Raw genomic sequence first — 25,504 nt, forward strand, 5'->3', positions numbered from 1 at the left:
TAAAGTATAATTCAGCCTTCAGTTGTCAAGCTCCTTATTGTAAAGGAGGGATTAAAGAGCCACATACAGACTGGTTCCTCTGGTTGATGATGAGGGTTGCACCAAGCTCTGGTAGAGCCCTTCACAGTGCCTTACGTTTGAAGAAAATAAATATGTAGTTTCTGGTGTTGAGATACAAATATCCATCCATCCATTTTCCAACCCGCTGAATCCGAACACAGGGTCACGGGGGTCTGCTGGAGCCAATCCCAGCCAACACAGGGCACAAGGCAGGAACCAATCCTGGGCAGGGTGCCAACCCACCACAGGGCGCACACACCACACACCAAGCACACACTAGGGCCAATTTAGAATCGCCAATCCACCTAACCTGCATGCAAATATGATTGACTTAAATGGCTATGTGACAATTCTGCAATATTTAATAGTACAGTCCTGTTTAAAGTACATCAATTGAAGAGATTTGAAATCTCTTATAATTTGCAGGCTGTAATGTACAGTGTATTCATATATATTTAACATTCACATTAAAATGTCATAGATCCTAAGTGGGGTATATTTTGACTTGGCACCTACAGTACTTTCTCCCTTCTGATGGTTTTAGCTATTAAACCTTATTTTCAGGAAAAGCTTAATTTGAGAAAAGCAGTCCTCATCACTTTTGTTGTTGAAATTGTCCCACAGTCTGCTGTTAACTGTTTGACCCAGAATGCAAGCAGTTCAACATTTCTTAAGGAGGTTCACATTTATAATATGCTTTTTCATAATTTCATTTGTTTCTAGCTTATGTCTCACCCCATACAGTAATATGTTGACTAACAAATGATTTGAGAATGAAGCTCCTTTATAACAAAGTCCACATAAAAGCACTATGGCATATGTGCAAATTCAAGTACTAGTCTGCTGTACCTCTGTGGAAGTCCTTATGCAACTTCCTTAAACAAAAATGCATGATTGTGACAGGTCATGATATCATCTAATTGTAACTGTATGCATGCATGCAGCTCGATTTTAAAAGTAGCATGGTAATCGATTCAATTTAATTTATAAATTTGGTGCCATGCAGGTATTTGTAGAATTTCATAAACAATGTTGTTTTCACATATATTCATGTAGATTGTATTGTGTTTTTTTTTTAATCTGTGTACTTTGCTTATTATGTTAACTAAATGACAAATCTATTAAACATGTTAAATACCATTATAGATTTATTAATAATAAGTAAAATGATAATGCTTTTTTTGAAATCGTGCTTGCCTTTTTGAATGTTTCCATAATTGTCTGTATAATGCTTGTGTTCGTGCTTTTTTGATTATGTTGGGATATCATCAGTTTTGACATGAATGGAACAATAATCCTATATTGTGAAATAAATACACTTTTGCCACATTGCACAAGCCCAGAGTTAAAACAAAGAGGTTTTATTACCTTTATGACAGATTGCATGTAATCAAGAATGTTAAGACCACAACTTTCTTTTACAACTAGAGCTGAAAAAGATACTGCTTTAACGTTATGAGTTTACAGTTATAAGCACTGTTATAATTTTTAAAAATAATTTAAATTATAAGGTCTTGTCTGCTAATTTATTATAACATATAAAATCATTATTCTGGGTTTTCTTGGCTTTCAACAAGGAGCATTCTTCAGTAATAAAATTAGAAGAAAATATTGTAAAGTATTGTTGTGATGGGACCACCCTGGATTGTTTTAACAGATTGAGAACTTTTTAAATACATTTTGTAATACTATTTTTAAGTGTAACTATAATATTACTGTCTTTAAATTGTTTTTTTTTTATAAATGATGTTTTTCAGGATATATTAGAAACACAGAGAAACTTAACTACAGCAAAGAACGGCAGTATAAGCTAACAGTTACAGCATATGATTGTGGAAAGAAGCGTGCTGTGGATGATGTTCTTGTTAAAATAAATATAAAACCTACATGTAAACCTGGCTGGCAAGGTACTGTTAGTTTCTTACATTACATAGAAGTTATTTTTACATGGTTGCCATAAACTTTGAAAGATAAATGATGTATACCAGCTTGTGTTAAGTGATGCAAAGATCAAAGGATACTGAAATAGGAAGACTTTATTTTATTTCAAGTTAATCTTTATTTTTCTGCTATCTTTTTCATGTAACTATATCTTTATGTATGCAGGGTGGAATAAAAGAATGGAATATGAGCCTGGAACAGGAAGTTTGGCTTTGTTCCCTGGCATGCATTTAGAAACCTGCGAAGAGCCAATTACTTCAATTGAGGCAAATATTGAACTAGAAACCAATCATATCGGCAAGGGCTGTGACAGAGATACATACTCTGAAAAGTCTCTTCATAGATTATGTGGTAAGAACTGTTACTTCTTAGAAACAGCCTTTTCTATGGAGCCAGCTTGCATGGATTTTACTGTATTAATAGATACAGTAACTTTCCATTTTTGCATTCATGTGCTCTTCCAAGTGTCATGTGGATGGAAACGTATTTGGCACAGTATTGTTATCTGAGAAAGGATTATGAAGTAATGAATGTCACTGTTTTATATTTGTAAATAGTTTGTAAGTAATATTTCTTTCTGCCATCTTCATAAAATTAGTAATGATCTATCTCAGATTCAATAGTCTGACAGAATTTCTTTTTGTCATAGCAGTGTTTCATTATCAGGCTTCTGCAAATCATGCACTTCTGTTACATCATTCAAAAATGGTTGACTGCTATCTCTTTATTGTTCAAGTCTGAAGTAATTTTTCAAAAGTATGTAATAATTTTAGCATATACAGTTGTTATTCCTGATTTTTAGTGAAGCTGTTTTTTGGAATTGTTGCATGATAACCAACATCATTATACATAAAAAATCTTGAGATGCTTCTCATGTTTACATTCCACAAGTATTAATAACATTTTATATCATGAATAATTAAACAGTATCACCCTAAATCCACTACCTTCCAAACTTTAGACTATTATTATAAATTATGTTTTGATCTGAATTCTTTACAAGTTACATTTTTAATGTAGAAATTGTATGCATTTTTATATTAAACAGTCATACCAGATAACTACATTTTATACTCAAATGCTTCCACATAAGCATACAACCTTGGAAATTTAGCATAGTGAATATACCTTACATAATGATTCTCATCTATGGGAGGATACCAAATTGTCAAGGGGTGGTAGACCTCTGGACTTTGAGAATAAATACAAAGTCTGCCCAGACGGTACCTTGGCATAGAATCAAACAAAAGGACCACAGTGCCAGCTCGACCCCTTACTTCTCCATAACTGCTCAATTCTTCATTAATGTGTGTTACAGGTGTATCTTCAGGGACAGTGGAATTACTTCCAGCTCCCAGCAGCACAGTTAACTGGACTGCAGGCCTTCCTACTGACAACGGTCATGATAGTGACCAGGTGTTTGAATTCAATGGTACACAAGCTATCAAGATTCCTGAAGGTGTTGTTACAACCAACATGAAGGAACCTTTCACAATCTCTGTGTGGATGAGACATGGTCCTGGTGCCAGAGAGAAAGAGCACATCCTGTGTAACTCTGATAAGACAGGTTAGTATGTATGTAGAAAATGCAAAAACAATGTGAAATATTCTCATCAAATTCAAATCTTTGGGGGTCATTTCTGCCAACACTTTTTTTCAAAGCACTTTGTATGTTGTTTTGTGTTTGGCTATCATAGCACATTTTTCACATAGGGTAGGTATTGCAGTATCATATAGAAAATAGTCTGATAGAAGAATGATCCTAAACATAGGTGCTTCTTTTATTTGTTTGCATTAATGTGATAAAAACATTCAATGTCATAATGTCGTGGTTTGGAGTGCTTAGCTGCATTAAGGATTAATCTTATTATTGAAGTAGCCCATAATTCTCCTTATAACAGAATAATTCTTCAGGTAAGACAATTCGTATGTGAACTGTAGGTAAAGTTGTAGTGCAACAAGGCCTTGATCTGAATGACATAATCTGATCTACATCAGAATGCTTGAAAGAGTAATTTACTTTTGGAATGGCTTAATGAAAATATGGAAATACATGACAAAGGCCAGTGCCCCTTGTATATAATCTTTTTGTTTGAGGATCATGACAGAAAATTAGATTGGTTTCAAATAATCAGTGTTCTCTAAATTAGGGCTTATTTTCTAGTCTATTCATAATGTTTAACAAATAATTACATAATGTAACAAAATATAATTGATTTTTTTTGATACCGACTACTTTTTGTTACATTACTGTTATGAAACAAAAAGTATTCAGTTCATAACTTGAATCACATTTTTGTTTTGTTTTCTCAACAGATATGAATCGCCATCATTATGCAGTCTATGTACATAACTGCAGATTTGTATTTCTGTTCCGTCAAGATCCTTCAGTCAGTGAGATCTACAAACCTGCTGAATTCCATTGGAAACTTGATCAGGCAAGTGACAGGGGTTTGTCAGTTTTTTCATCTATATTGAGTGTTTTTGGTGCAAGGCTATCTGTTAAGGCTTTATTTTTGTTAATTATGTGCTAGCTGAACCTCACATATTCATAATGGTTTCTGAAATTTACATGTGTTATAGAATGTTAATAAATTTTATAGGCATAACTGTACCTCACATTACTCAAAAGGTGCAGTTACATTAAATGTCTTTAAATAGCAGAAAAGAGTGACTGCATATGATAGGTTTCATTAACAAAGTATGTTGATATCCAAGAAATGTGAAAATGAAAGGAAAAAAAATCTTTGTAAGTATTGGATTATTTCACTTTTAAAGTTTAGATTGTGATAGTAATGCTGTGATTTAATGCAGAAGGGAGCAATTTATTGAATCACTAGTGAAATCTGACCTCTTTTTTATCGAGTACTTTTTGATAAAGTTCCATAAACTATGTAGCTACCTTAAAGCTACTTTAGTTAAAACTGTTTGATGGTTAAATAAAATAGTGAAGCTTTGTTTATATATTATGTTTAACTATTCAAAATTTTGCTTAATTTATAAAACATTCTGTGAAATATATAAACTGTCATTTCTGTTTTAATTATTTTTTGTTTCTGTTTTAGGCATGTGACAAAGAGTGGCATCACTATGTCCTTAGCATTGATTTTCCCACTGTGGCACTCTATGTAGATGGAGTGTCATATGATCCATTCCAGGTGACTGAAGATTATCCACTGCATCCTTCTAAGATTGAAACACAGCTAGTGGTTGGTGCATGCTGGCAAGGTAATCTGGTGTGAAATCATTTATTCATTGGAAAAAATGTTCATAGAAGTAGAAACTGTGAGGGTGTTTATTTGTTAGTAATAATATAATATATACTGCTTCATTTTTGCAATTTTCATTGTGTTATAGTGTGAAATCGGTGCGATTGTAAGAGTTTTTGTGATAGGTGTCTTGGTACATTATATCATCTTAAAGTGAAAGCAACTTTATGCAGATTTTTCTGAATCTGTGACGTTCAAAATGTGTTTTATACATATTAGAAGGGCCCGGTGTCAGTCATGAAATCTAACCATTCCACTGCCAGCACAAGCATGTATTATGGATATCTGGTGAAATATATCCATGAACTTGTTTTTGCCATGTGCTGTTCCTTTACTCATTTTCAAATACAGGAACTAGAATTTGTCAGACAAGGAGATTCTCCCTAATCTCTCCAGTTTACAGTGTTTACGTTTGTACTATTTAGTCTGCTGCAGCTGGCTGTTTTCTGCACTTTTTACAATAGTAGATGAAAGTTGTATTTAACTCTTCTATCATATTCGAGTGATCTATATGAGAAACATGTACACAATCACAGTCAGTTGCCAGATCTTTTTACTCCTTAGTGACAATGTTACATTCTCCAAGCTCGTAGTACAACTGTCAGCTTCAAAATCCTAGCTTTTAAAGATATATATCCTCTTGAGATTCTGGTGCTGCTGTGAATACAAATAAAATGTGCATATGAACTATATTTAAAAAGAAGACATATTTGGCACCATTTTATAAGGTTAAGTTTTAAAGCCTTCATAGCATAATATTTTTAGGGGCATATGCTTATGTAGTAAATCTTATTTTTCACATCTGTAAAGCTGTTTAGTTGGCCTGTGTCTTGAAACTGAATAAAAGTAAAAGTGTCTAAATGCAAATTCATGGCCTTAAACGATTTCCTTGTAAGTTCTCAAAAATGGGAAATGGAAACACACAATTTGCGAAAAGCCCGGACACTACCTGTTTAGGTTTTTTCCCCCATGTCTTTGTGGAGTTTTCTCCAGGTACTTGCTTTGGTTTTCTTTCACATCACAATGGCATCCATGTTAGCTTTGTTGGAAACTCTAAACTGGCCCAGTGTAGGTTTCTGTATGTGTGTGTTTGTGTGCCCTTCAATGCACTGCAACTCCCTATCCATAGTTGGTTTCCACCTTATAGATGTAGCTGCACCTCAATCTTTAAGTGGCTAAGCATGCTAGAGTATGAAAATATGGTTACATAATTATACGATGCATGCAGTAATTATATGAAGCATTTCCTGAGCATGCGGTGCTTCTGAAGTAGGCACTGGCTTCCTGCAGTGGTGCATTTAGAAAATGGTTGTCTAGATTGACTTCTAGGGCACTGAAATATTCTTGAAAATTAAACTGAATACAGGCACAACCTGTACTTTTGTGTATAGGATTTCTTTTTACAACATAAGAAGTTACCCAGATTTGTCAAACCAATAACAAAAAAATGTAATTTGCCTAGCACTATACCTTCACTCCTTTAAAACCACATTGTTAAATTAACATTTGTTAAATATACAAGCTTTGTAAGTACGGTTTGGTGCAATGGATGGATATGTTGTGTGAAATCTTTAAACATGCTGCAAAAACTACCATTTAATCATAAATAAACAATTGTGCCTCACTAAGGTTTTCAGTAGAAAATACATCTTTCTTTTCTAACATTGCTTTAATTTTCTGGGGCATAGGTATGTGGACATTTTATAAACATGGTACAGACTATTGGATCTTGTAATCTTCTGAAGTTGAACAAACTAAAGTTTTTCAAGAATTTTTCAGGATGGTTTGAAATCCCTTATAACTCTTGGTATAAATGTATAGCACTTATTTTCTTTAAGATACCTTGATTAATATGTAGACAGAATGTGTTCAACAACACCTCCCCATCAATTATTTTTGAAGGAATTTTATTTTTATACTGTTAACATGCTAATAATAAAACTAGAACTTATTGTAGTAACTTATTTTACTATTTATGTGTTTTCTTCAGAAACAGCGATAATAATAATAATACATTCAAGGCACCTTCCCTTATATTGTTTGTTTAGGATATGTTGTAATAAACACTATAGCCATTGAATTTTTTTTCTGAGAAGGAGCCAAAAATTCAATGCAATTCAGCAACAGGCAATGAATGAGATTACAAGATATCAGTAGCACCTAGAAACCCACTTAACAACAAAGACTTCTAGTTTTCAAAAGCAGCAGGCCAATTTGCTTACATTAATGTTGTTTGAAATTGAATTAATGTTATTAATAATATTTTAACGTTGTTCCTTTGTTTAGTATTTAAAGCCCTAATGTTTTGGAATTTAGGTTATTTTGCAGGATTGTCAGTAGCAAAATTTTGGTCAATATTAATTTAATTTACATGTAATATATTTTATTGTTTATAGTCTTTAACAGCCTAAATTGATAACCTCTAATTGCCATTCAGATTCTTGATCTTTTGAGCCTAAGTCAATCTCTTGTGCCAGTTAATTAGCCCTTTCTCTATTAATTCTTCTCCACTCTCCACTTTCCCTGTTCTTTTATACTTTGCCTTTTACAGACAATGCAGAACATGAGAATGAAAATGACACCAATCCTGAGATGTTCGCAGGTTGCGTTTTAAGCCATTTCAGTGCCTTTATAGCATGAGATAAACATTGCTTTTATGCTATCATTTTTTTTTCATTGTGCTGTTTGCTGCTTGTATTATTTTCACATCTTTTTCCTTTTTAAGAAATTGCGTTCATATTTAAGTACTGTTTAAATTATTTTCTTTCAAGCACACCCTACAGATGTAGTACAGTAAATTTTGTACCAGTAAATATTTATACCTGTTGCAAAAACATAAGAAATGCATTTTTTTAAATTTTGTGTTTTAAAGCCTGAATATTTAAAAAGAATGTATTTCTGGTGCAGGAATAGAAATTCATCTTTATTTGAGTTAACCTCAATAAATCTGGCTTAAATGCTTTCCTGAATTCTATCCTCATACTATGTAAGAGCCAATATTTTATACAGCTGCATAAGCATTGCATGTTGGGTTTTGTTTTCATAACATGCATGGTTATTTAAAATGCCACTGACACATCCACACAAATGCCCTTTTTTCATTTAGTTGGATTTTTTATTGTTTGCCTAATGTGAAGCAAACTGCATGATAAAATATGTTTTCTTTCAGTGCAATGTTCATAATTTGTAAGATCGGTCTTCTGGTGAAACTTTTTAACATGCATGATGATATTAATTTATAATTTTCAAGAAAAATACATCCTTTTGTGTATTTTTGTTCGTTTTCTTTTTCCTGTCAACAGGTGGAAACCTGCGTATGGCTCAGTTCTTTCATGGTAACTTAGCAGGTTTAATGATTCGATCGGGTAAACTGGAGAACAAGAAAGTAATTGATTGCCTGTATACCTGCAAAGAGGGGCTGGATATTCAGCTTCCTGAAGAGCTTGGCAGCAGCATTAAGGTAACAATTTTGAATCATGATATTGTGTAGGTTTGTGTTTAATTAAAACTATTGTCTACATATTTTTGTGAATTGTTGGTAAGGTGCCATAGAAAATTGCAATTCTTCATTTTGTTTTCCTTTGTTATACATTGTTACAAAGTATCTCCTTAGCATTATAGTTTCCCTAAATTAAGTGTCTTCAGTACTGATATGCCACATGATGGTAGTCTGTACCAAATTTATGCTCTTGGTTTATTCCATACGCAGACTATAGAGGGGCTTAAAGAAACCCAGGTAGATCAAAAGTAGCCAAAAAACAGCTGCTATGTAAACCCCAAAACACTGCATGCAGCATTATTTTAACTCACTCTGTTCTGATAGTCTTACCTTAACTGATTTTTACTTTCCCTGCAATTATTTTAGGGTGTGTTAGAGTTTCTGCTTTCCACAAATTCATTTTGCAATAAGGTCTATAAAAAGGATGGATGCATGAAAACAAATAAATTGAAGTTTTTTGTTATATTTAAAGTGAGTTTAAATAGTTATCCTAAACATGTACTTAAAAATGGTTCTGTTGTGTTTTTGTTAACTTGAAATTACATTAAGGGTGTAGTTGAAATATATTTTTCATGGGTGAAATATGAATTAGCTAAATTTGTTTGCCCTATAAGCTCTTGATTTCTACCATGTAAAATAATTAAGTTAATTAACAGTTCTCCAAAATACCAGCTAATGATCAAGAAGTGCAGCCCATATTGCTTAAGTATGTCTGCTAAATTAACTAGTTTAACTGCATAATGGGTTTAGATAATACCAGAATACCAGAGTGAAAAAATGCTTAAAACACACAAATTTTTAGTATAGACAGCAGTTCACATTATATAATAAATACTGTGTTTGACTACTATGCTCAGCTTTTACTGCAGCATAAATAAGATTACAAGCTTAATGGTTGTTCTCACCTGTCTTGTATGTTCTAAACTTTTAAGATTTTATAGTGCATAGTGCCTTAACTAGAAAGGAAAACAACACGTTTAAGAGAGTGATGCAACCCCTTAAGCCTACCACAAGACTTTGTAGTGCTATAAAAATGTATCTATTTACAGTTTTAAGTTTGTATTATATTTCCCTAGGTATATTTCATGTAAAAATAATGCAGTCATGTATAACACACAGGTTTGTATGCAATCTCCTTCACTGAATTTTATTTACTTTTTCTGTTGTGCTCTTCATTGAGTACAGGTTAGGGTGACCGCCTTGTCATCATGGACAGTTACATTATAAGCATATGCTGGATAGTCTAATAAAAAGCAAATTGAATCCCAGACTCAAAAACTCTCCTGTCACTGTGAAGCAGTAGTAGTAGTTTGGCACCATAGTTATGGCACTTAATCTACAGTAGGGTACCGAAAGGATAAAAGGAATAGAGGAGGATCACTAATAGTTCATAATGATTGCCAGGCTTTTATATTTTGAACAAATGCTAATGCAGAATTGCAATATGAGTACCCTAATCAGCTGCTCTAATCATTATATGCTAGACTGAAGTATTGAATCTTAAACCTGAATTTAAAAACTGAGACTGATGTGGCATCCCTTACATAAGCAGGCAGAGAGTTCAACATCTTTGGGGCCCTGTAGCTACAGGTTTGATCTCTCCCAGTTGTTTTATTAATCCTTGAAACTTTATGCTGACCAACACCATGAGATTGTTTTATGTGTCTGAGTGTTTGTATTTGCCCAGAGGGGACTGGGCAGTCTAAAGGTCTGGAATCCCTACAGATTTTATTTTTTTCTCCAGCCGTCTGGAGTTTTTTTTTTTGTTTTGTTTTTTCTGTCCACCCTGGCCATTGGACCTTACTCTTATTCTATGTTAATTAATGTTGACTTATTTTATTTTCTTACTTTGTCTTATTTTTCTACTCTTCATTATGTAAAGCACTTTGAGCTACTGTTTGTATGAAAATGTACTATATAAATAAATGTTGTTGTTGTATTGATAAACTCTGTTATGCATTTAGGTCCATAGCAATGTAATATTTTATATGGTATGAGGAGTAATTTGAAATAATTTAACCTTATATTTAACTGGGCATTTGTGTACAGCCCTAAGAACAAGAGTCCTATTTTCATACTTCATGGTTCTTGTAATTCATAATGAAATTAAAGCTGCAAATAGAATGATTTGAGCAACCTGTAGATTGGGTTAGGGAATCTTTCCTGTTTCGAGGCAGATTATTATTTACATATGTGATACTTGGCCATAAACTACTGAGAACAAGCATGTTAATAAAAGACATTTACGCTATTGAATGTTCATAAATGGCTCCCTGTCAGTTTAAGCTTAATTTTAATTATGATAGTTGAGTATGCCTTTCCTTGACTTACTGCGGGATACTTAGTGGCAGTGATATTGTTACCAGATATAGCTGGTTCTCCAAGTTGAAGTCCGCCAGTGTGGAACAAAGCCTGTCTTTTAAGAATGTGAATTTTGAGAAGATATTATGCTTAGCTTTCACACTTGATAGCAGTAAACAAAATCTCTGTAGTCTGTTTCTAGGCCTTTCAGTGATTCCCTAAAACCAGTGGTTAGCCGCATTCTGCTTTTGATGATCTTAATGTAGGAAACAGCAGATTTGGATGTAGTGATGGTAAACACAGATTCTCTTTGTGAATGATACAGTTATATGTAACTACATCACTGAGAACCATTATGTGCCATTTCCTTTTGGATGTGGGTCATCAATGGCTGGTGCGCCATCAGTTATCATTCCAAAAATAAAGCACACTGTCCTGCCTTTCACGTCCACAAAGAAGTAAAACTCTGTTCACTGGTGTTAAGACACAGCATTCCCTTTCCTTTGCCATTTTCACAGTTAGTTACAATTGCAAGAAGACCAGTTTGAGCACTTGCAAGGGCAGTTGGATGGTAAAACTGTAAATGATCTATGGCAAGATGACTGGGTCATTTGAGTATTGGAAGTAAAGAAGCATAGCATTCAGCCACAGTTCTGTTCCAATTTATATTTAAATAATTTATTATTAAAGAATCTATGATGAGCAGCTTTGTGACAGAAGGAAAAAAAAAAACGCATCAAATCTTGGAAACCTTCAGCGGCCATTTCATATGGGCCAGAAGTTCCCCACTCCTGCTGTTGATAATACATTGTACTAGGAAATTCTTGTAGAAATGAGGCAATGAATTAATTTGTGTCCCACATACTTGGAAAACATTGTAAATGTTCCTACATTTTTAACTGGTAAGAAACCAGTTTTTACATAGTTGCGGTAATATGCGGTAAGAGAGAGACTGGTGTCAAAGGTGTCTTAAGTTGTATGTTGATTCAGTGAAATGAATGTTTAGGTCTTTTGTTGAGTGAGAGAGGCTGATTTGACTTTGTGGTCTATTTTTTATGTTGTAATTTTAAAAAATATTCTCTTGTGTAATCATTTTGAAATATGGCACTTTTAGCGCCAAGCAGGTCTTTCAGTAATCCTCTCAAAAGTTAAGGTAACATAAATTGGAGGCTTTATAGATACACTTTGAACTATTAAATAGATGTTTGCAGGCATTTAAAAGGTTGTGTTGGGTTTTCTTAGCAGCTTGCCATCTTGTGGTTACTTGTGGAACTACAAGGCCTTCTGGAATGTACACACACTTGCAAACCATCGGCTAGCAGATGGCATATGAGGGTCTTTGCGACTATCAAGACACTTAAGTAAGCTTCAGCTCTGACAGATTCTTGTAACACAAATAAAATTTTAAGCATTTCATTTGTTTTGAAATATCAGTAAATATCAATATTTACTTAAAAGAAATGCTGTATCCTTGTACTTGTGGGACACATACTGTTAAAGTAAATGAAATACTTGGCTTTCAAAAATCATCAGAACTATTATGCTTCACTCTGTAGTCTGCTATACACTTGGTCTTAAGGACCAGTGATTCATATGCTAATAACCGCAGAAGGATATTGCTTACCTATTTTTTATATGCTGTCTTTTGCATTTCCCTTTTAGAGCGAATATTTGTTTTTTTGTAAATATCATAATATCACATTCCCAGACCCTCCTAATAGAATTCAGGATTGCTGGCAGAAAAAGCCTGGCAGTGCTGGTGTGTAACAACCTGTAACAGCCTGGGTTGGCTCCATGCTCTTTGGCAGTTTGAACCTGCAGCTGTCAGTAGTCATAATCGAGGATGAGCTGGGCAAATTAGTCAACATGGATGGTGCAAAGTGATAAGTGCCTTATTACAAAACCAAAACATGGGTTCAAAACCACAAAGTGCCCAAATAGTGCAGTGGCAATCCAAAAATAAATAAATAATTCAACAAAATCAAGATAAAATGTGGAAGTTAAATAATAAATACATCATCCTTAAAATGAGGTTAAAGTAAAAGGCAGATCTGCTCCTCTACTAAAAACATGAGCACCAATGCTGCTTTGCAAAAATCTGGCATCTCCTTTGCTTATCTCTTCAGGGCCTTGCAGCAAGAGAGGGTGCCCGCCAACAGGTGCAGTCAAATGTTAAACCTGGCTCACGTCCCAGTTCCTCTGAGTCTATGAGGTGCCCAACTGAGCTGCACACATCCCCCGTTGCCAGTCCTTCACCATCTGCAAGAGACACTGCACAGTGGGCCAAGTGAAGCTAGTTTAATAAATTCTTTAAAAATCCCACATCACCACAAACTGCAGCATACCACACAACCCTAGGTGATGTAGCAGTTTATCACAGGATCTTCTTATGCACTCACACATGCACATGGGTCAATTTTGAGCTGCTCTTAGGAAAAAAGTAATGTTCATCCGTGAAGCAGCTGCACTACTGCATACTTCTGATAACTCTGAATAATGCTAAAGCATAATATATATTCTAAGGCTGGGATTGGCTCCAGCAGACCCCCGTGACCCTGTAGTTAGGATATAGTGGGTTGGATGATGAATTTATATGTACACATATGTTTTGTTGTGCCTAGTAATATTTGTGTTTCTTGTGTTCACTAGCCATTTGTGATATTTCGCTTTTAGTGGCTGGTAAACATGCTTCTAATTTAATTGGGTTTTCATGGATCATATGTAGGCCATTTAAATTCACCTAATGAACTTATCAATTTTACAGAAACATTTCTTTAAGCGCTGTCTTGTGTAGGCAGAGTTGACACTTTGGTCACAAGCAGAACTTCAAAGGAAACATTAATTAGGGCACAGCATAATAATGGCAAATAGGCACTACAAGACTACTTGACTTATTTGACAGACTAATCATGACCTTTCTTGTAATATGGTAGATACAGAAATGTGCCATCTTTGTTATATTTTAAGTTCAACATTTTACTCAATTGGTGTAAATAAGCTTTTGGTGAGCTGATTCTAGCTGAATGTTGCATTTTTGGTTAGTCTACATAATTAACAGAATCTAATAGTAGCAACTTTAAAATACTGGTAATATTTAAAAAAAATAGTTTTCATTGTTAGCAAGAGGCATGCAGCTTATTTAGATACTTATTCATAAGCAATTTTTAAATGCTGATTATTTAATGAACTTTGTATTGTACTACTCAGTTTCAAGTGTATTAACCTTGTCAATTGCTTTTAAAATTATTGTAATTTAGAAACCAAAATTGATAGACAAAAGAAAATACTGACTAGCATATATTTCTTACTTTTAAAAACATGGCTGACATTGGAAAATGTATTTCATAGGGTAAACAAAATAAGTTAAAGTACAGGCCTAAGTAGGCTGAATTGACACTGTGGTTAGGAAGTCCTTTAAATTGTATAATGAAAATTTAAAATATGTAAAAAAGTGGTAATTCTATTCCTATTATACAGAGTTTTGTGTATTTTTATTCAGTTGGTACATTTTTATTATCTACTAAGCATATTGAGCAGAAGATGTCTTGTATTTGGCAACTGAATCATTTTAATATACAGTTTGAACTTCCATGTCAGACTTACTGTTAATTTTTTTGTCTGACCTTAACGAACATACAATTTTACAGCAGACTCGCATAAAATAAATGTATTTCTGTTTTGTTTGCTTCAGGTTCACTTTAATCCAAACCAGTCCCTGTTGGTAATGGAGGGAGATGACATTGAGAGCTTTGATAAAGCAATGCAACATGTGTCTTATTTGAATTCACGTCAGTTTCCAACCCCTGGAATCAGAAGGCTTAAAGTCACAACAGCTGTCAAGTATGTTAAAGTACAAGCCTTAATCTATACTTGTATGCATGTAGAAAATCCAAAAAAGAGCTTCAGAGGACATGCATTATTTTGTTCCTGAATACATTTATTCAGTCTTGTGTTTAATTAACTCGTGTCTGTGTTTCTAGGTGTTTTAATGAGGAGACCTGCATCTCTGTCCCAAATGTAGAAGGCTACATCATGGTTTTGCAGCCAGAGGAACCCAAGATTAGCCTAAGTGGCATTGATCACTTTGCAAGGGCAGCTTCAGAATTTGAGAGTAAAGAGGGTGTAAAGCTGTTTCCAGAGCTCAGGATTGTTAGCACAATCTCTCGTGAGGTGGAGCCAGAAGGGGAAGGAGAAGATGATCCAACAGGTACACTAGTGATTTAGATTTGTGGATTATCTTAATTGGCTTGACCTTTAAAATTGCTGCACAGTGTGTTCACTTTAAGGTGCATCCATATGTCATGTGTGGCAGATAAAATTACAGCACACCAAATGTGAGCAGCTCTTCTGCTAAAGCTGGTGCCCTTAAGAATAAACTCAAGATTTTGGTGTGCTTTACATTGTTTATAGTCTGAATGATGCTGTTTTGTATATTCCCTTTCATGCTAGTTTGAGATTATAAAACCATACTTTTAAAATGAAGAATAATGGAGTTTCTTTTGACTGCCTTCTGGCTGGTGCAATCAATGTTGTATTTTGAAAACCTTTTTTTAATTTTTGTAGTCCAAGAGTCCATTGTCTCTGAAGAGATTTTGCATAATCTTGACATGTGTGAGGTGACAGTTTTGGGGGATGAGCTGAATACTGAACAGGAGAGCCTGGACATTGACCTTTCTTTGATTCATCAAAAAGGAATGGAGATGAGCACATCAAACCTTGGAATGATTATTACTGGTGCGTATCATGTACTGCCATTTGATAAGAAGACCTCAAGTTTAAGCCTTTTAATGTATATATTAATGCTGAAAACAGAAAATGTGTACATTTAGTGGACATTGAGACTAAGAACATAGTAAAATAGAGTCAAATGAGATGATATTTGCATTTAAAGAGTAGCTCCTTTAAAATGTTAAAGTGTTCCATGTGAATCAGAATACCAAGTGAAGTAAGGTTTTTATTTCTTCTAACTTTTAATTGCTATAATTATTATATTGTTTGGCTCATATTGCTACCTTGAGCAAGTTAAACAGTAATGTTTAATTGTAAGTTGTGGTGGTTTTAGGTGCTGTTTGGTATGTAGCCTTTAATCTAAGTGGTATCAGTTTTAAATCCCTATTACATTATTCGTCGTCTTAGTTTTTAATTCCTTTGCAATTTCTGCACATTTTCAAGCCCTTCCTTTCCCAACTGTATTTATCAGTTGTTTTCAGAAGTAATAGTAGCAAAGTATTCATAAGTAATAAAACAACGTCAAAAATGAAGGGTAACTCTCTAAAAAGAAAGAAATGATTATACATTCTGCTTGAAGGATGATCAATAAAGTGACATTTCACAAGATACAGCAACAAACAAGCATTTCATTTCCTCCATTTTGGTAACAGTTGGAATTCCACCATTTTGGGTAATGGTTGGACAATAAGTAAAATTTAAAGTAAAAGCGCTAAAGATTAATTTTTGTTGAAATTGTAGCACCATAGAAGAGACTCTCTTTGAAGAAATCTTTACACCTTGTAATCATATTGTCAATTTCAAGTTACCTTACAACAAGGCTTATTTGATTTGAGAAAATGCATGATTTTAATGCCTAACAAAAACAATTTAGCCTTTTCAGACTTCAAAAAAGATTGCCTGTTGACCTTTGCTGAACATTGCTTTGCTTAAATACTGTGTGATAATATTACTTCTGTAAATTTTCCTACAGGGGTGGATACTATGGCAAATTATGAGCAGGTTCTCCACCAGGTCCGCTATCGACACTGGCATGCAGAATCCCTCTTTGATAGGAAGTTCAAGATGGTCTGTTCTGAACTTAATGGCCGCTACATCAGTAATGAGTTCAAGGTTGAGGTAAGTGTTCCTAGATGATATGGCTTTCACAGTAAAAGATCTCAGTCTCTGTTGTTTTTCTAATATTGGACGTTTTCTGCAGTTTTTAAGCCATTGCTGATTCCAGTTACAAGAAAATGCAGTTTGAATATTTGGATTAGCAATGTGTTTCATTGTTGTCCTGGTCAACCTTTTGTTACTAAAGAAGATGTAGTGCAATATTGTGTATGCATTTGTTAAAACATTTCTAGCAATGCTTTCATCCATTTAAAGCTGCTCTTCAGTTTTGGAATTGCCTTATCTCATCAAGTATGGTCTTTGTGTACTAGCTCTCATCTTATTAAATGCAGAGTTTTTTGGTTATTACTCTTCAAAACTGCAACTTCAGCTTTCCCAGTTAAGGCCATTCTCTTTGAAGAACCTTGGGTCAACAGTGCACAGTATAAGTACAGTATGTTGGTGGTAAAATCTGTTAATACCACTTTTCTTTTTTTAATCATCTGCTCTTTTTGAAAAATGACTTTTTTCATGCATAGAAAAAACTTTGTGTCCATGTTTAATTAATAAGTCAACTCTTGCATGTCAATCCAGTTATCCACTTACAGATTTCCTAATATACCGATTACATCCTGGACTATTTATTATTTTTACAAGGCATACTATCAAAGGGAGGTTTACCCAGAACAGAACAGAGCAGTACTGGTCAGAGTAACAAAATACAGTAGCATGTTGAGAACTGATGTGTCATGTGCTTAGACAGTTCAGACCCTCCTCTTGCACACATAATAATGTGACCTGCAAATTGTTGTTTTACTGAATCCTAACATAAATTACTGCTTTTTTATGATAGTATGAAAAATAGTTATCCACTTTTGTTACTATTGTGTTTGTTTGATATGGTTTTTTTTTTAATTGCTTTTACCATATTGGTAATCGAAGGATGTTTACCTCAAATTCTATATACACACTTGACAAGTCAGCTTCATGAAGTAGCACCATTTAAAACATTTTACACTCGCCACTAGACACTTATTATTTATATTAATGCACTGACTGAGCGCCACAGCCATGTTTTATTACAGGCGTTGATGGAATGTTCAACTTAACAATTTGCAACTTGTGAACAGCACAAATGAATTATTTTTTTAACAACTGGTGTTGCCTTTAGTGTTAATGTGCTATTTACCTCTGTGTAACAAAATCTATAACATCTTTGTTCAAAAAACTGTAATATTTGTTTATGTATAAGATTTCTGAAAACTATTTTATTTTTTTCAGGTAAATGTTATTCACACAGCTAATCCAGTCGACCATGCTAACAATGTGATGGCACAGCCACAGTTTGTCAATCGAATGCACCATGCGGATTTGCCTGGGCATAATTTAGCAAAACCTCATCCAGCGTTGGGTAATTGCTTTCAGATTATTCAAAATTATTAAAATGTGTTTTAGCGCTCTCCCTCTAGTTATATCTAAAACATTTAGAGTGATTAGACAAGTAATCTGTGTGAACGCACATCACTTAACAACTACAGCATATCAAAGGCCAAAGTGAAAATTATACATTTTGATGTGTATAAAATAAAATTTAGAGACACAACATCTGAAGGACCCCAAAAAAATCATGTTTTAGACAGTGTGAGTTGATTACAAATTTTGAGTTTGCATCTACTATGGTAAAGATAAAATGGTTCTGAATTTAAAATTTGTGTTGTGTACCGCATCAAGTCTACATGTTCTCTTTTTTTGGCTTGCAGTTGTTCCAAGTGCTGCCACGATTGTAATTGTGGTTTGTGTCAGCTTCCTGGTGTTTATGATTATTTTGGGAGTTTTCCGGATCCGTGCTGCACATCAGAGGAGTATGAGGGACCACGAGAATGGCAAAGAAAATGAAATGGACTGGGATGACTCTGCTTTAACCATCACAGTCAACCCCATGGAGGCAAGAACAATTGAATATTTCTTAGATGAGAGAAACAATGGTTTTAAAGTTTATTTTAATTTTAGAGACAGTCATTTTTTTACTTACTAAGAAGGGTTATAACACATTAGTTGTTATGGATCAAAAACTTCTTCATCACCTCTGATATAATACCATTTTTTGTGCTAATCAAATGTCAAGATTTTGTCAGAAAAATAATAAATTCAAAATAAATGTCTTTTATGGGCATTTTCTCAGGTGAGAGTAGACATGTCATCTGCGATAGCAGTGGTAGTACACAGTATGTGTTTTCTGGTATCTTCAGTGTTAGAGCAGCAGAAGTTTTTTTTTTTTGGGGTAACTGTTCAGTTTATCAGTTAATTCGTCAACACATGATTTAAAAAATATCCCAGATTAAAATTTACCTCCTCAAGTAATTAAGGAAATGGTATAAAGCAAAGAAAGCCCAGAATAGGGTCCTAGCAGAAAATGTCAGGAAGTTTCAGGGTTTTGGGAACAGTTCACTGTAAAATAAAAAAATGTAATTGTCTGCCAACACTGTGACAGTAAGTCATTTGGCATATCATCACAGTACAGTGGCTATGCAGAAGTATCTAAAAAACATGACAGGTTTCACCCAAGACTCACCTGATACCGCAAGATGATGTACGGCAAAGTGCGGGATGTGTAAGGTTTGTAGCGTGCCACTTAACTTTGATTTGTCAGCTTATTGTATTGGCTGTGGACATCTAATGGCCAGATAGGGCGAGGTCTGGTCTGATTGATAAGTAGATAGTACTTCATTTAGCCCAGAGGGCGAGGTTTAGCTTTTTACAGAAACTTGATATATATGTTACCACTAAAGTGCAGAAATCAGTTATTCTACAGATTATCTAGGTAATGTGCAGATTAACTAGGGTGATCCGTTAAAGTGCCGAAAATTGTTTCATTTCTCAAATTACCTAGATAATCTGCACATTACCTACTAGGCACTCGTTAAAGTGAAAATAAGATCTTTGCTGGAACAACAGCAATGTTTCTGTACGCTTAAATTAACATAATGTTATTTATTTATTTTTGGATATCTAAAGAATCAAGTTAATACAATCAATCAACAAATTAGTTGATAGAATCAATTATCAATCAATTAAAAAACTATAATACAAAGAATCAAACGGTTGAAAATATTACAATTAAGGAAATGAATTTGCAAAACGTATGATAAAATTATGCTTACTTATTAGTGCAATCTAAAGATTGGTGACACTTTGAATTACATAGCAATTGTTTTTTGTGACAAACACACCTATTTGTGGTACATTTAGATTTGCAGTCACATTTTCTGAAACCCTGCCCAGTACCAAGGGATTGTTTTATTGCTGTTTGACGTAAAGATATTTCTACAGCAGGGACATCTTCTTTCGTTAAAAATCTCTCTTTGCAAACACTGAATTCAGATTTTGCATACAATTGTTTTAAAATACCCGTTTTAGTACCAAGTTTATAAAAGCCATCCTCTGTTTTACTAAGAACCACAGCTAAAATCGAGCGGGCATCAGTTTTTGCTCTGTCTACTTTGGGTACTTTAATTCTCACAGTGACACCTTCATCGACATTTGGGTGTTTTGCATTAGAAACTGCTAACATTTTCTTTGCTTGCTTTTCTAAACCTTTCTTGGCTTCATCACGCTGTATTTCCTGATCCATATTCTTTTTACAGATGTTGCACAATACATTCTTGCCATACCCTTCCTCTTTAGGATCTATTTTACCACAAATTATGTGAACAAACATATCACACGATTTACACTTGTGAGCACCTGATGCTGCTTTTGAGCAAACAATACAGACCATGTCTTGTATTGTCCTCTTTACAAGCTCTGTACGAAACTGTGATGGCGATTCTGCTGAAGTTGAGAGTAACTCAGTGATGACTTGTTCAACATGCAGAGGTGATTCCTTGGAGGTGCAGGGTAACTGAATATTCTTCATAACTGTATCCTCAATCAATATACTATCGATAAATTCTTGTATTTCTATAGGTGATTCTGTAGAAGCAGGGGATAACAGAATGTCCTCTTGAGCAAGATTTGACTGTGATTCCCATAATCACAGTCTCTTGAGAATCGTCTAATTTTTCAAGGTCTTCTTCAGTATTTATTGAATGTAATAAACTTTGTGGTATAATAGAAGAAGACAATCCCACTTTTGCGGGACAACCGAACATGGCTTCGTATGGACTTCTGTTGATTGCAGAATGATAGCCACAATTCTTCATGAATTGTACAAATCGTACGCCCTCACTCCACTTGTTTGTTTGGTTATCAGCCATCCAAGTAGTGAGCATGTTTTCAATGTCTTGATTCGCTCTTTCTACACTTCCTTGACTTTGGCTGTGTCTAGGTTTGCCATTAACCATTTTGATTCCTGGCCACAGCTGTGTTACACATTCTAAGATTTTATTACAAAATTCGCGTCCGTTATCAGAATGCAAAATACTTGGAGCGCCAAAAAGGAGAAAAATATCAAGCAAGTTATAAGCTACTTCATCCGCCCGTTTTGATGTGAGCGGCTTCAATACAACAAATTTTGTTAAGTGGTCTTGGTATACGAGGAGAAACTTAAACTTTCCATCTGGTTGAGATTGGTAATCGATGAGATCCACCAGGCATCTGCTATTCAAATGCGATGAAATAATCGGCTTTACAACAATCCCTTTTTTCGCACTTTTTAGTTTTTGTTGACAAGGTTCGCACAAATCCAAAAACATTTTTATTTGGGCTTGGGTTATGTTTGTATAAAGTGTATTTAAATGCTTGATCATTCTGTCTCTTCCACTGTGGCCAGTTGACAAATGAGTAGAATACAATATGTCAAATAATTCTTCGGCATGGACAAACTTTTTCACACTTTCTCACGCATCTGACAATGGCTCAATGAGTTTTTCACAGCCTTGTACAGTCCACACATCATACCTTTGAATTATTCGATAATCTCGAGGTGATTCTTTCTTCCTGGAAACTTTTATTCGCTTTACATCTTCAGTTATGGAGTCATACTTTCGTTTTGTCATTAAAACACTATTATATTTTGAATCTTGGCTAAAGAGGTTTGCCAAGAATCTTTTCTTCATTTTACTCACCAATTCGGTGCTTGCTTGCATACTAGGAGTTAAATTTATCTGCTTTAAAAGAAATCACGATACAAATTCACACGCTAACAGGCAGAAACGAATTTGAAAACAGAATTAGCTATGCTACACAATAGCAGCCGACACAAATTATGAGAAATAAAAACAACCGGCGACGACAAGACGCTGGCGAAACTAAACTAAAAGTGGAGGAAGAGGGGGAAGGAGAAGGGAAAGGAAATGAGAGAAACAAACTTTTGAACTTTAACGGTATGGAAGCCGTTAATGTGCACATTACCTAGGTAAAATGCGGAAAACTCTTGATCCCGCACGTTAACAGAGCAAATCAGTTAATCTGCAGATTAGCTGGGTAATGTGCACATTTACGGCTTTCGAGCTTTAGCGGTAACCTATAGATAAATAAATACTATAACAAATAATAGCAATCCTCCACAAATACACAGCAGAATAACTAAAAGGAAATAAAGGGTTTGACTTGGCTAGGGATACAGAGAGTGGTCACATTGAGTCATTATAAAGGTATATTGCCATTGGCAAGAAGGAGCCTGACTTCTTGACACACTTCTGCACAATAATCTGTTGCCTTATAGTCCTCAAGGCCAGAGAGGATGTACAACATTGTTCATAATGGCACTCCGCTTTATCTTCATTCTTTCTTCCTCTGTTACCTTTCAGGGGGTCTTGAGTTTGTCACAAAACTGAGCCTGCCATTTTAATTAGCTTGTTGATTCAGTGGGCCTCTGTTGAAGTGATGTTACCAGATCAGCACCACCACAGCATAGACAATTGCACTGTCCAGTGAGGCGTTTGACTGGGGCATGGCATCTGTCACTAGGATATGAAAGCAAGCAGAAAAACCGGTGAACAGCAAACGCTAACCAGCACACATTTATAAAATATAACAAACAAGTAATTGTTCTCTGATTTTTAATAAACATTATATACAGTAGAAACCACCTTAACTTACCGCCCAGAGTAGGCTGTGCAGTGACCATTTCAGCAAGCTATGAGGACAAAGGTGGACCCTACCATAGAAAAGCATGGAATATGGGGGTTTTGCATTCAAGATTTAGTTGCATCGATTTTTAACACAATTTGTACGTGGATTTCCTAATTGATTATTGAAACAATCCATACATTACTTGATTAACAATATTGTCAACAGTGACTGCACAGTTGGTATTAATAAGTGAATAAGGATGGTGTCTGAACTGTAATCAATTTTGAAAGTTACTAGGAAGACGTTAAATTTACACAGTGCATGTCAAGTTGTTTGGTGTTGTTTCTAGTACCATAACAAGTAATACTGAAATTAAATGATAACAGTTCTGAAATTAAAAAAGTAATATGATAACAAGATAATGTCGGTTTTATGAGCTGCCTTAATGCTCAGGAGTCACTGCCAGTTTGGAGGTCTCTCCTGGTCTTTGCTTTGTTTTCTGGCTTCTCTTCTTTCCTAGGCACATTACTAAATAAACAGCCACCCCAAAAATGTTATTTTTTAGTATCTTACTTACCACATGAGGTTTGTAGGGAGGGGCAAGAAAAATTTCAAATTTTGTGTTTTCATGAACAACAAAAATAAAAACATTTTAATATAAAACAAGTCCTTGTGGTTCAATGCCATGAGTAATAAATGATGTGAAAAATGTCAATGGGGGGAACAAAAACCATCTCACGTTAGTCGTGGTGCAAAATCCACTTGTCAGTATTTCAGTTGGAGCTCAGACTGCTTACGCAAAACACATGCAAGTTTTGTTCAATATGTACGTCTGGAAAAATCTCAAGCAGGAAACTAAAGTCACCTAGGATTGCATTTTTAATTGAAGACCCGCCTTTCCCCTTCATTCATTGGTCAAGAGTCCTGTCTTTAATTCAAAAAATAATCCTAGTTTCCTGTTTATAATATGCACTGATTTTTCCGGAAGAATGAATTTTAACAAAATTTTATCAAAACGTATGTTTTTTGCACTTTTTGATTATACGACTGGATAACTGACATGTGGATTATGTAACACGCGTAGCGTGAGATCCCACCAGACTGTTCATAAAGTTTTTAATTTCTGTTCTGCATCTAAACATGAGATTGTTTTTTTCTTTCTGCTGTTACTTCAGACAACATGGTGTTAAGTACCATAAAAATGTCACTTTTGGGTGGCCTATTCCTTTAAGGTGGTGCATACCTTACCCACACGAGGGTGACTGCTGACTTTTGACCAGCTCAGTATTTTTAAGTGTAGACAAGTTTGTGGGCTTCCAGGGTTGGTGGCAGCTCCCTACAACTCTCAGATTGGATTGTACAGGCTTGGAAAGCCGATTGCCTTAAAGGGAAGGGATACGGAAGACGTTCACCGAACAAGTTGTGTAAGATGTGAAGTCCATGTGGTGCACCTGATGAGATGTGCCTGACCTGAACAATTGTTTTTATAGTCACATGTTTGTCTTTCCTTTTCTTAAAAAGACCTACGAAGACCAACACAGCAGCGAAGATGAGGAAGAAGAAGCAGAGGAAAGTGAAGACGGAGAAGAAGATGACATTACCAGTGCCGAGTCTGAAAGTAGTGAGGAGGAGGATGGTGAGCAGGAGGAAGGACAGAACGTTATCAGGCAGCAGCAGCAGCAGTTGGAATGGGACGACTCGACTCTGAATTACTGAGTCCACACACGGCCGGCCAGAGGTGTGTGTGTGTGTGTGTGTGCTCTGCTTTTAAAGACTCCACTGTATCCACTCCATAGCTCCTAAGGACTCATGGTGTAAAACCAAAAAAAACAAACCAGAAAACTGAGTACAGAGTTGTTCCTTGTGGTGGCCGGTGTTGCTGCTGTAGTTTGTTATCCAGTGTCCGAATTATTATAATTTTTATTTTATTTAGAAACGATTCCAATAGGCCCCGGCTGACTTCCGTTTTTTCTTTTTACACCATGATAAGGGGACGCCTTGCACTTTTTTTCCTTCAAGTCATCTCAGCTGTTGAGACTTTAAAAGAAAAAACAAATCGGTAGACGTTGCTCATGAATTTTCAAAGATCCTTTTTGCTAAAAACAAGCAAGCAAGCAAACAAAAGCAACTGTGTCCTTGTGAACAGGGAGGGGAGACTCCGTGACCGAGAGTGGCAAATTGGGACGGATTTGAACGGGAATTTTTCTTTCTCATTTTTATTGCATGAGAAGCGGCGAAAAGGTTATGTAGAGGAGTAAATTACTTTAATATTTTGTAAATATAATGAAATCCTGTAATTAGTCATTGTGATAGTGAAGATGAGGGATTAGACATTTGGGGTCCAATATATAAATGGGGATTTTTATTTTTTCCTTCACATAAGCAGTGTGTACCGTAGTATGTCGTCACCATGACTATAGCATGCTCCAAAATTTGCAAATAAAATAAGTACTACTATTATGCTTGTTAAAAAAAAAAAAAACCTGCATCAGGAAAAAGAAACCCATGACAGCCACAGAGGTTTCTTGCAGACGTTGTCGTAGGTTTTGGAAACAAGTGGCTCTACTTGTTCAGGGTCTAGTAAATAAACAAAAAA

At 35.0% G+C, this 25,504-nt stretch overlaps 1 protein-coding gene across 4 annotated transcripts in view; it reads left to right on the forward strand.

Annotated features, from left to right (window-relative positions):
* The window catches only part of clstn1 (calsyntenin 1), a 93,287-nt gene extending 67,783 nt beyond the window's left edge, over window positions 1–25,504 (forward strand). For 2 of the 4 annotated variants that reach the window (XM_039755510.1, XM_039755511.1), the window contains 14 exons: window positions 1,818–1,967; window positions 2,167–2,352; window positions 3,320–3,568; window positions 4,318–4,439; window positions 5,067–5,229; window positions 7,822–7,872; window positions 8,573–8,730; window positions 14,762–14,910; window positions 15,051–15,277; window positions 15,634–15,804; window positions 16,772–16,917; window positions 18,175–18,304; window positions 18,654–18,838; window positions 24,430–25,504. In XM_039755510.1, coding sequence (XP_039611444.1) covers window positions 1,818–1,967; window positions 2,167–2,352; window positions 3,320–3,568; window positions 4,318–4,439; window positions 5,067–5,229; window positions 7,822–7,872; window positions 8,573–8,730; window positions 14,762–14,910; window positions 15,051–15,277; window positions 15,634–15,804; window positions 16,772–16,917; window positions 18,175–18,304; window positions 18,654–18,838; window positions 24,430–24,624 — 2,282 coding nt within the window. In that variant the 3' untranslated portion in view covers window positions 24,625–25,504. The remainder of the gene's footprint in view (window positions 1–1,817; window positions 1,968–2,166; window positions 2,353–3,319; window positions 3,569–4,317; window positions 4,440–5,066; window positions 5,230–7,821; window positions 7,873–8,572; window positions 8,731–14,761; window positions 14,911–15,050; window positions 15,278–15,633; window positions 15,805–16,771; window positions 16,918–18,174; window positions 18,305–18,653; window positions 18,839–24,429) is intronic. The other 2 variants (XM_039755512.1, XM_039755513.1) reach the window with 1 other exon arrangement.

This window comes from Polypterus senegalus, chromosome 6 (genome assembly GCF_016835505.1).
Source record: "Polypterus senegalus isolate Bchr_013 chromosome 6, ASM1683550v1, whole genome shotgun sequence".
NCBI lineage: Eukaryota > Metazoa > Chordata > Cladistia > Polypteriformes > Polypteridae > Polypterus > Polypterus senegalus.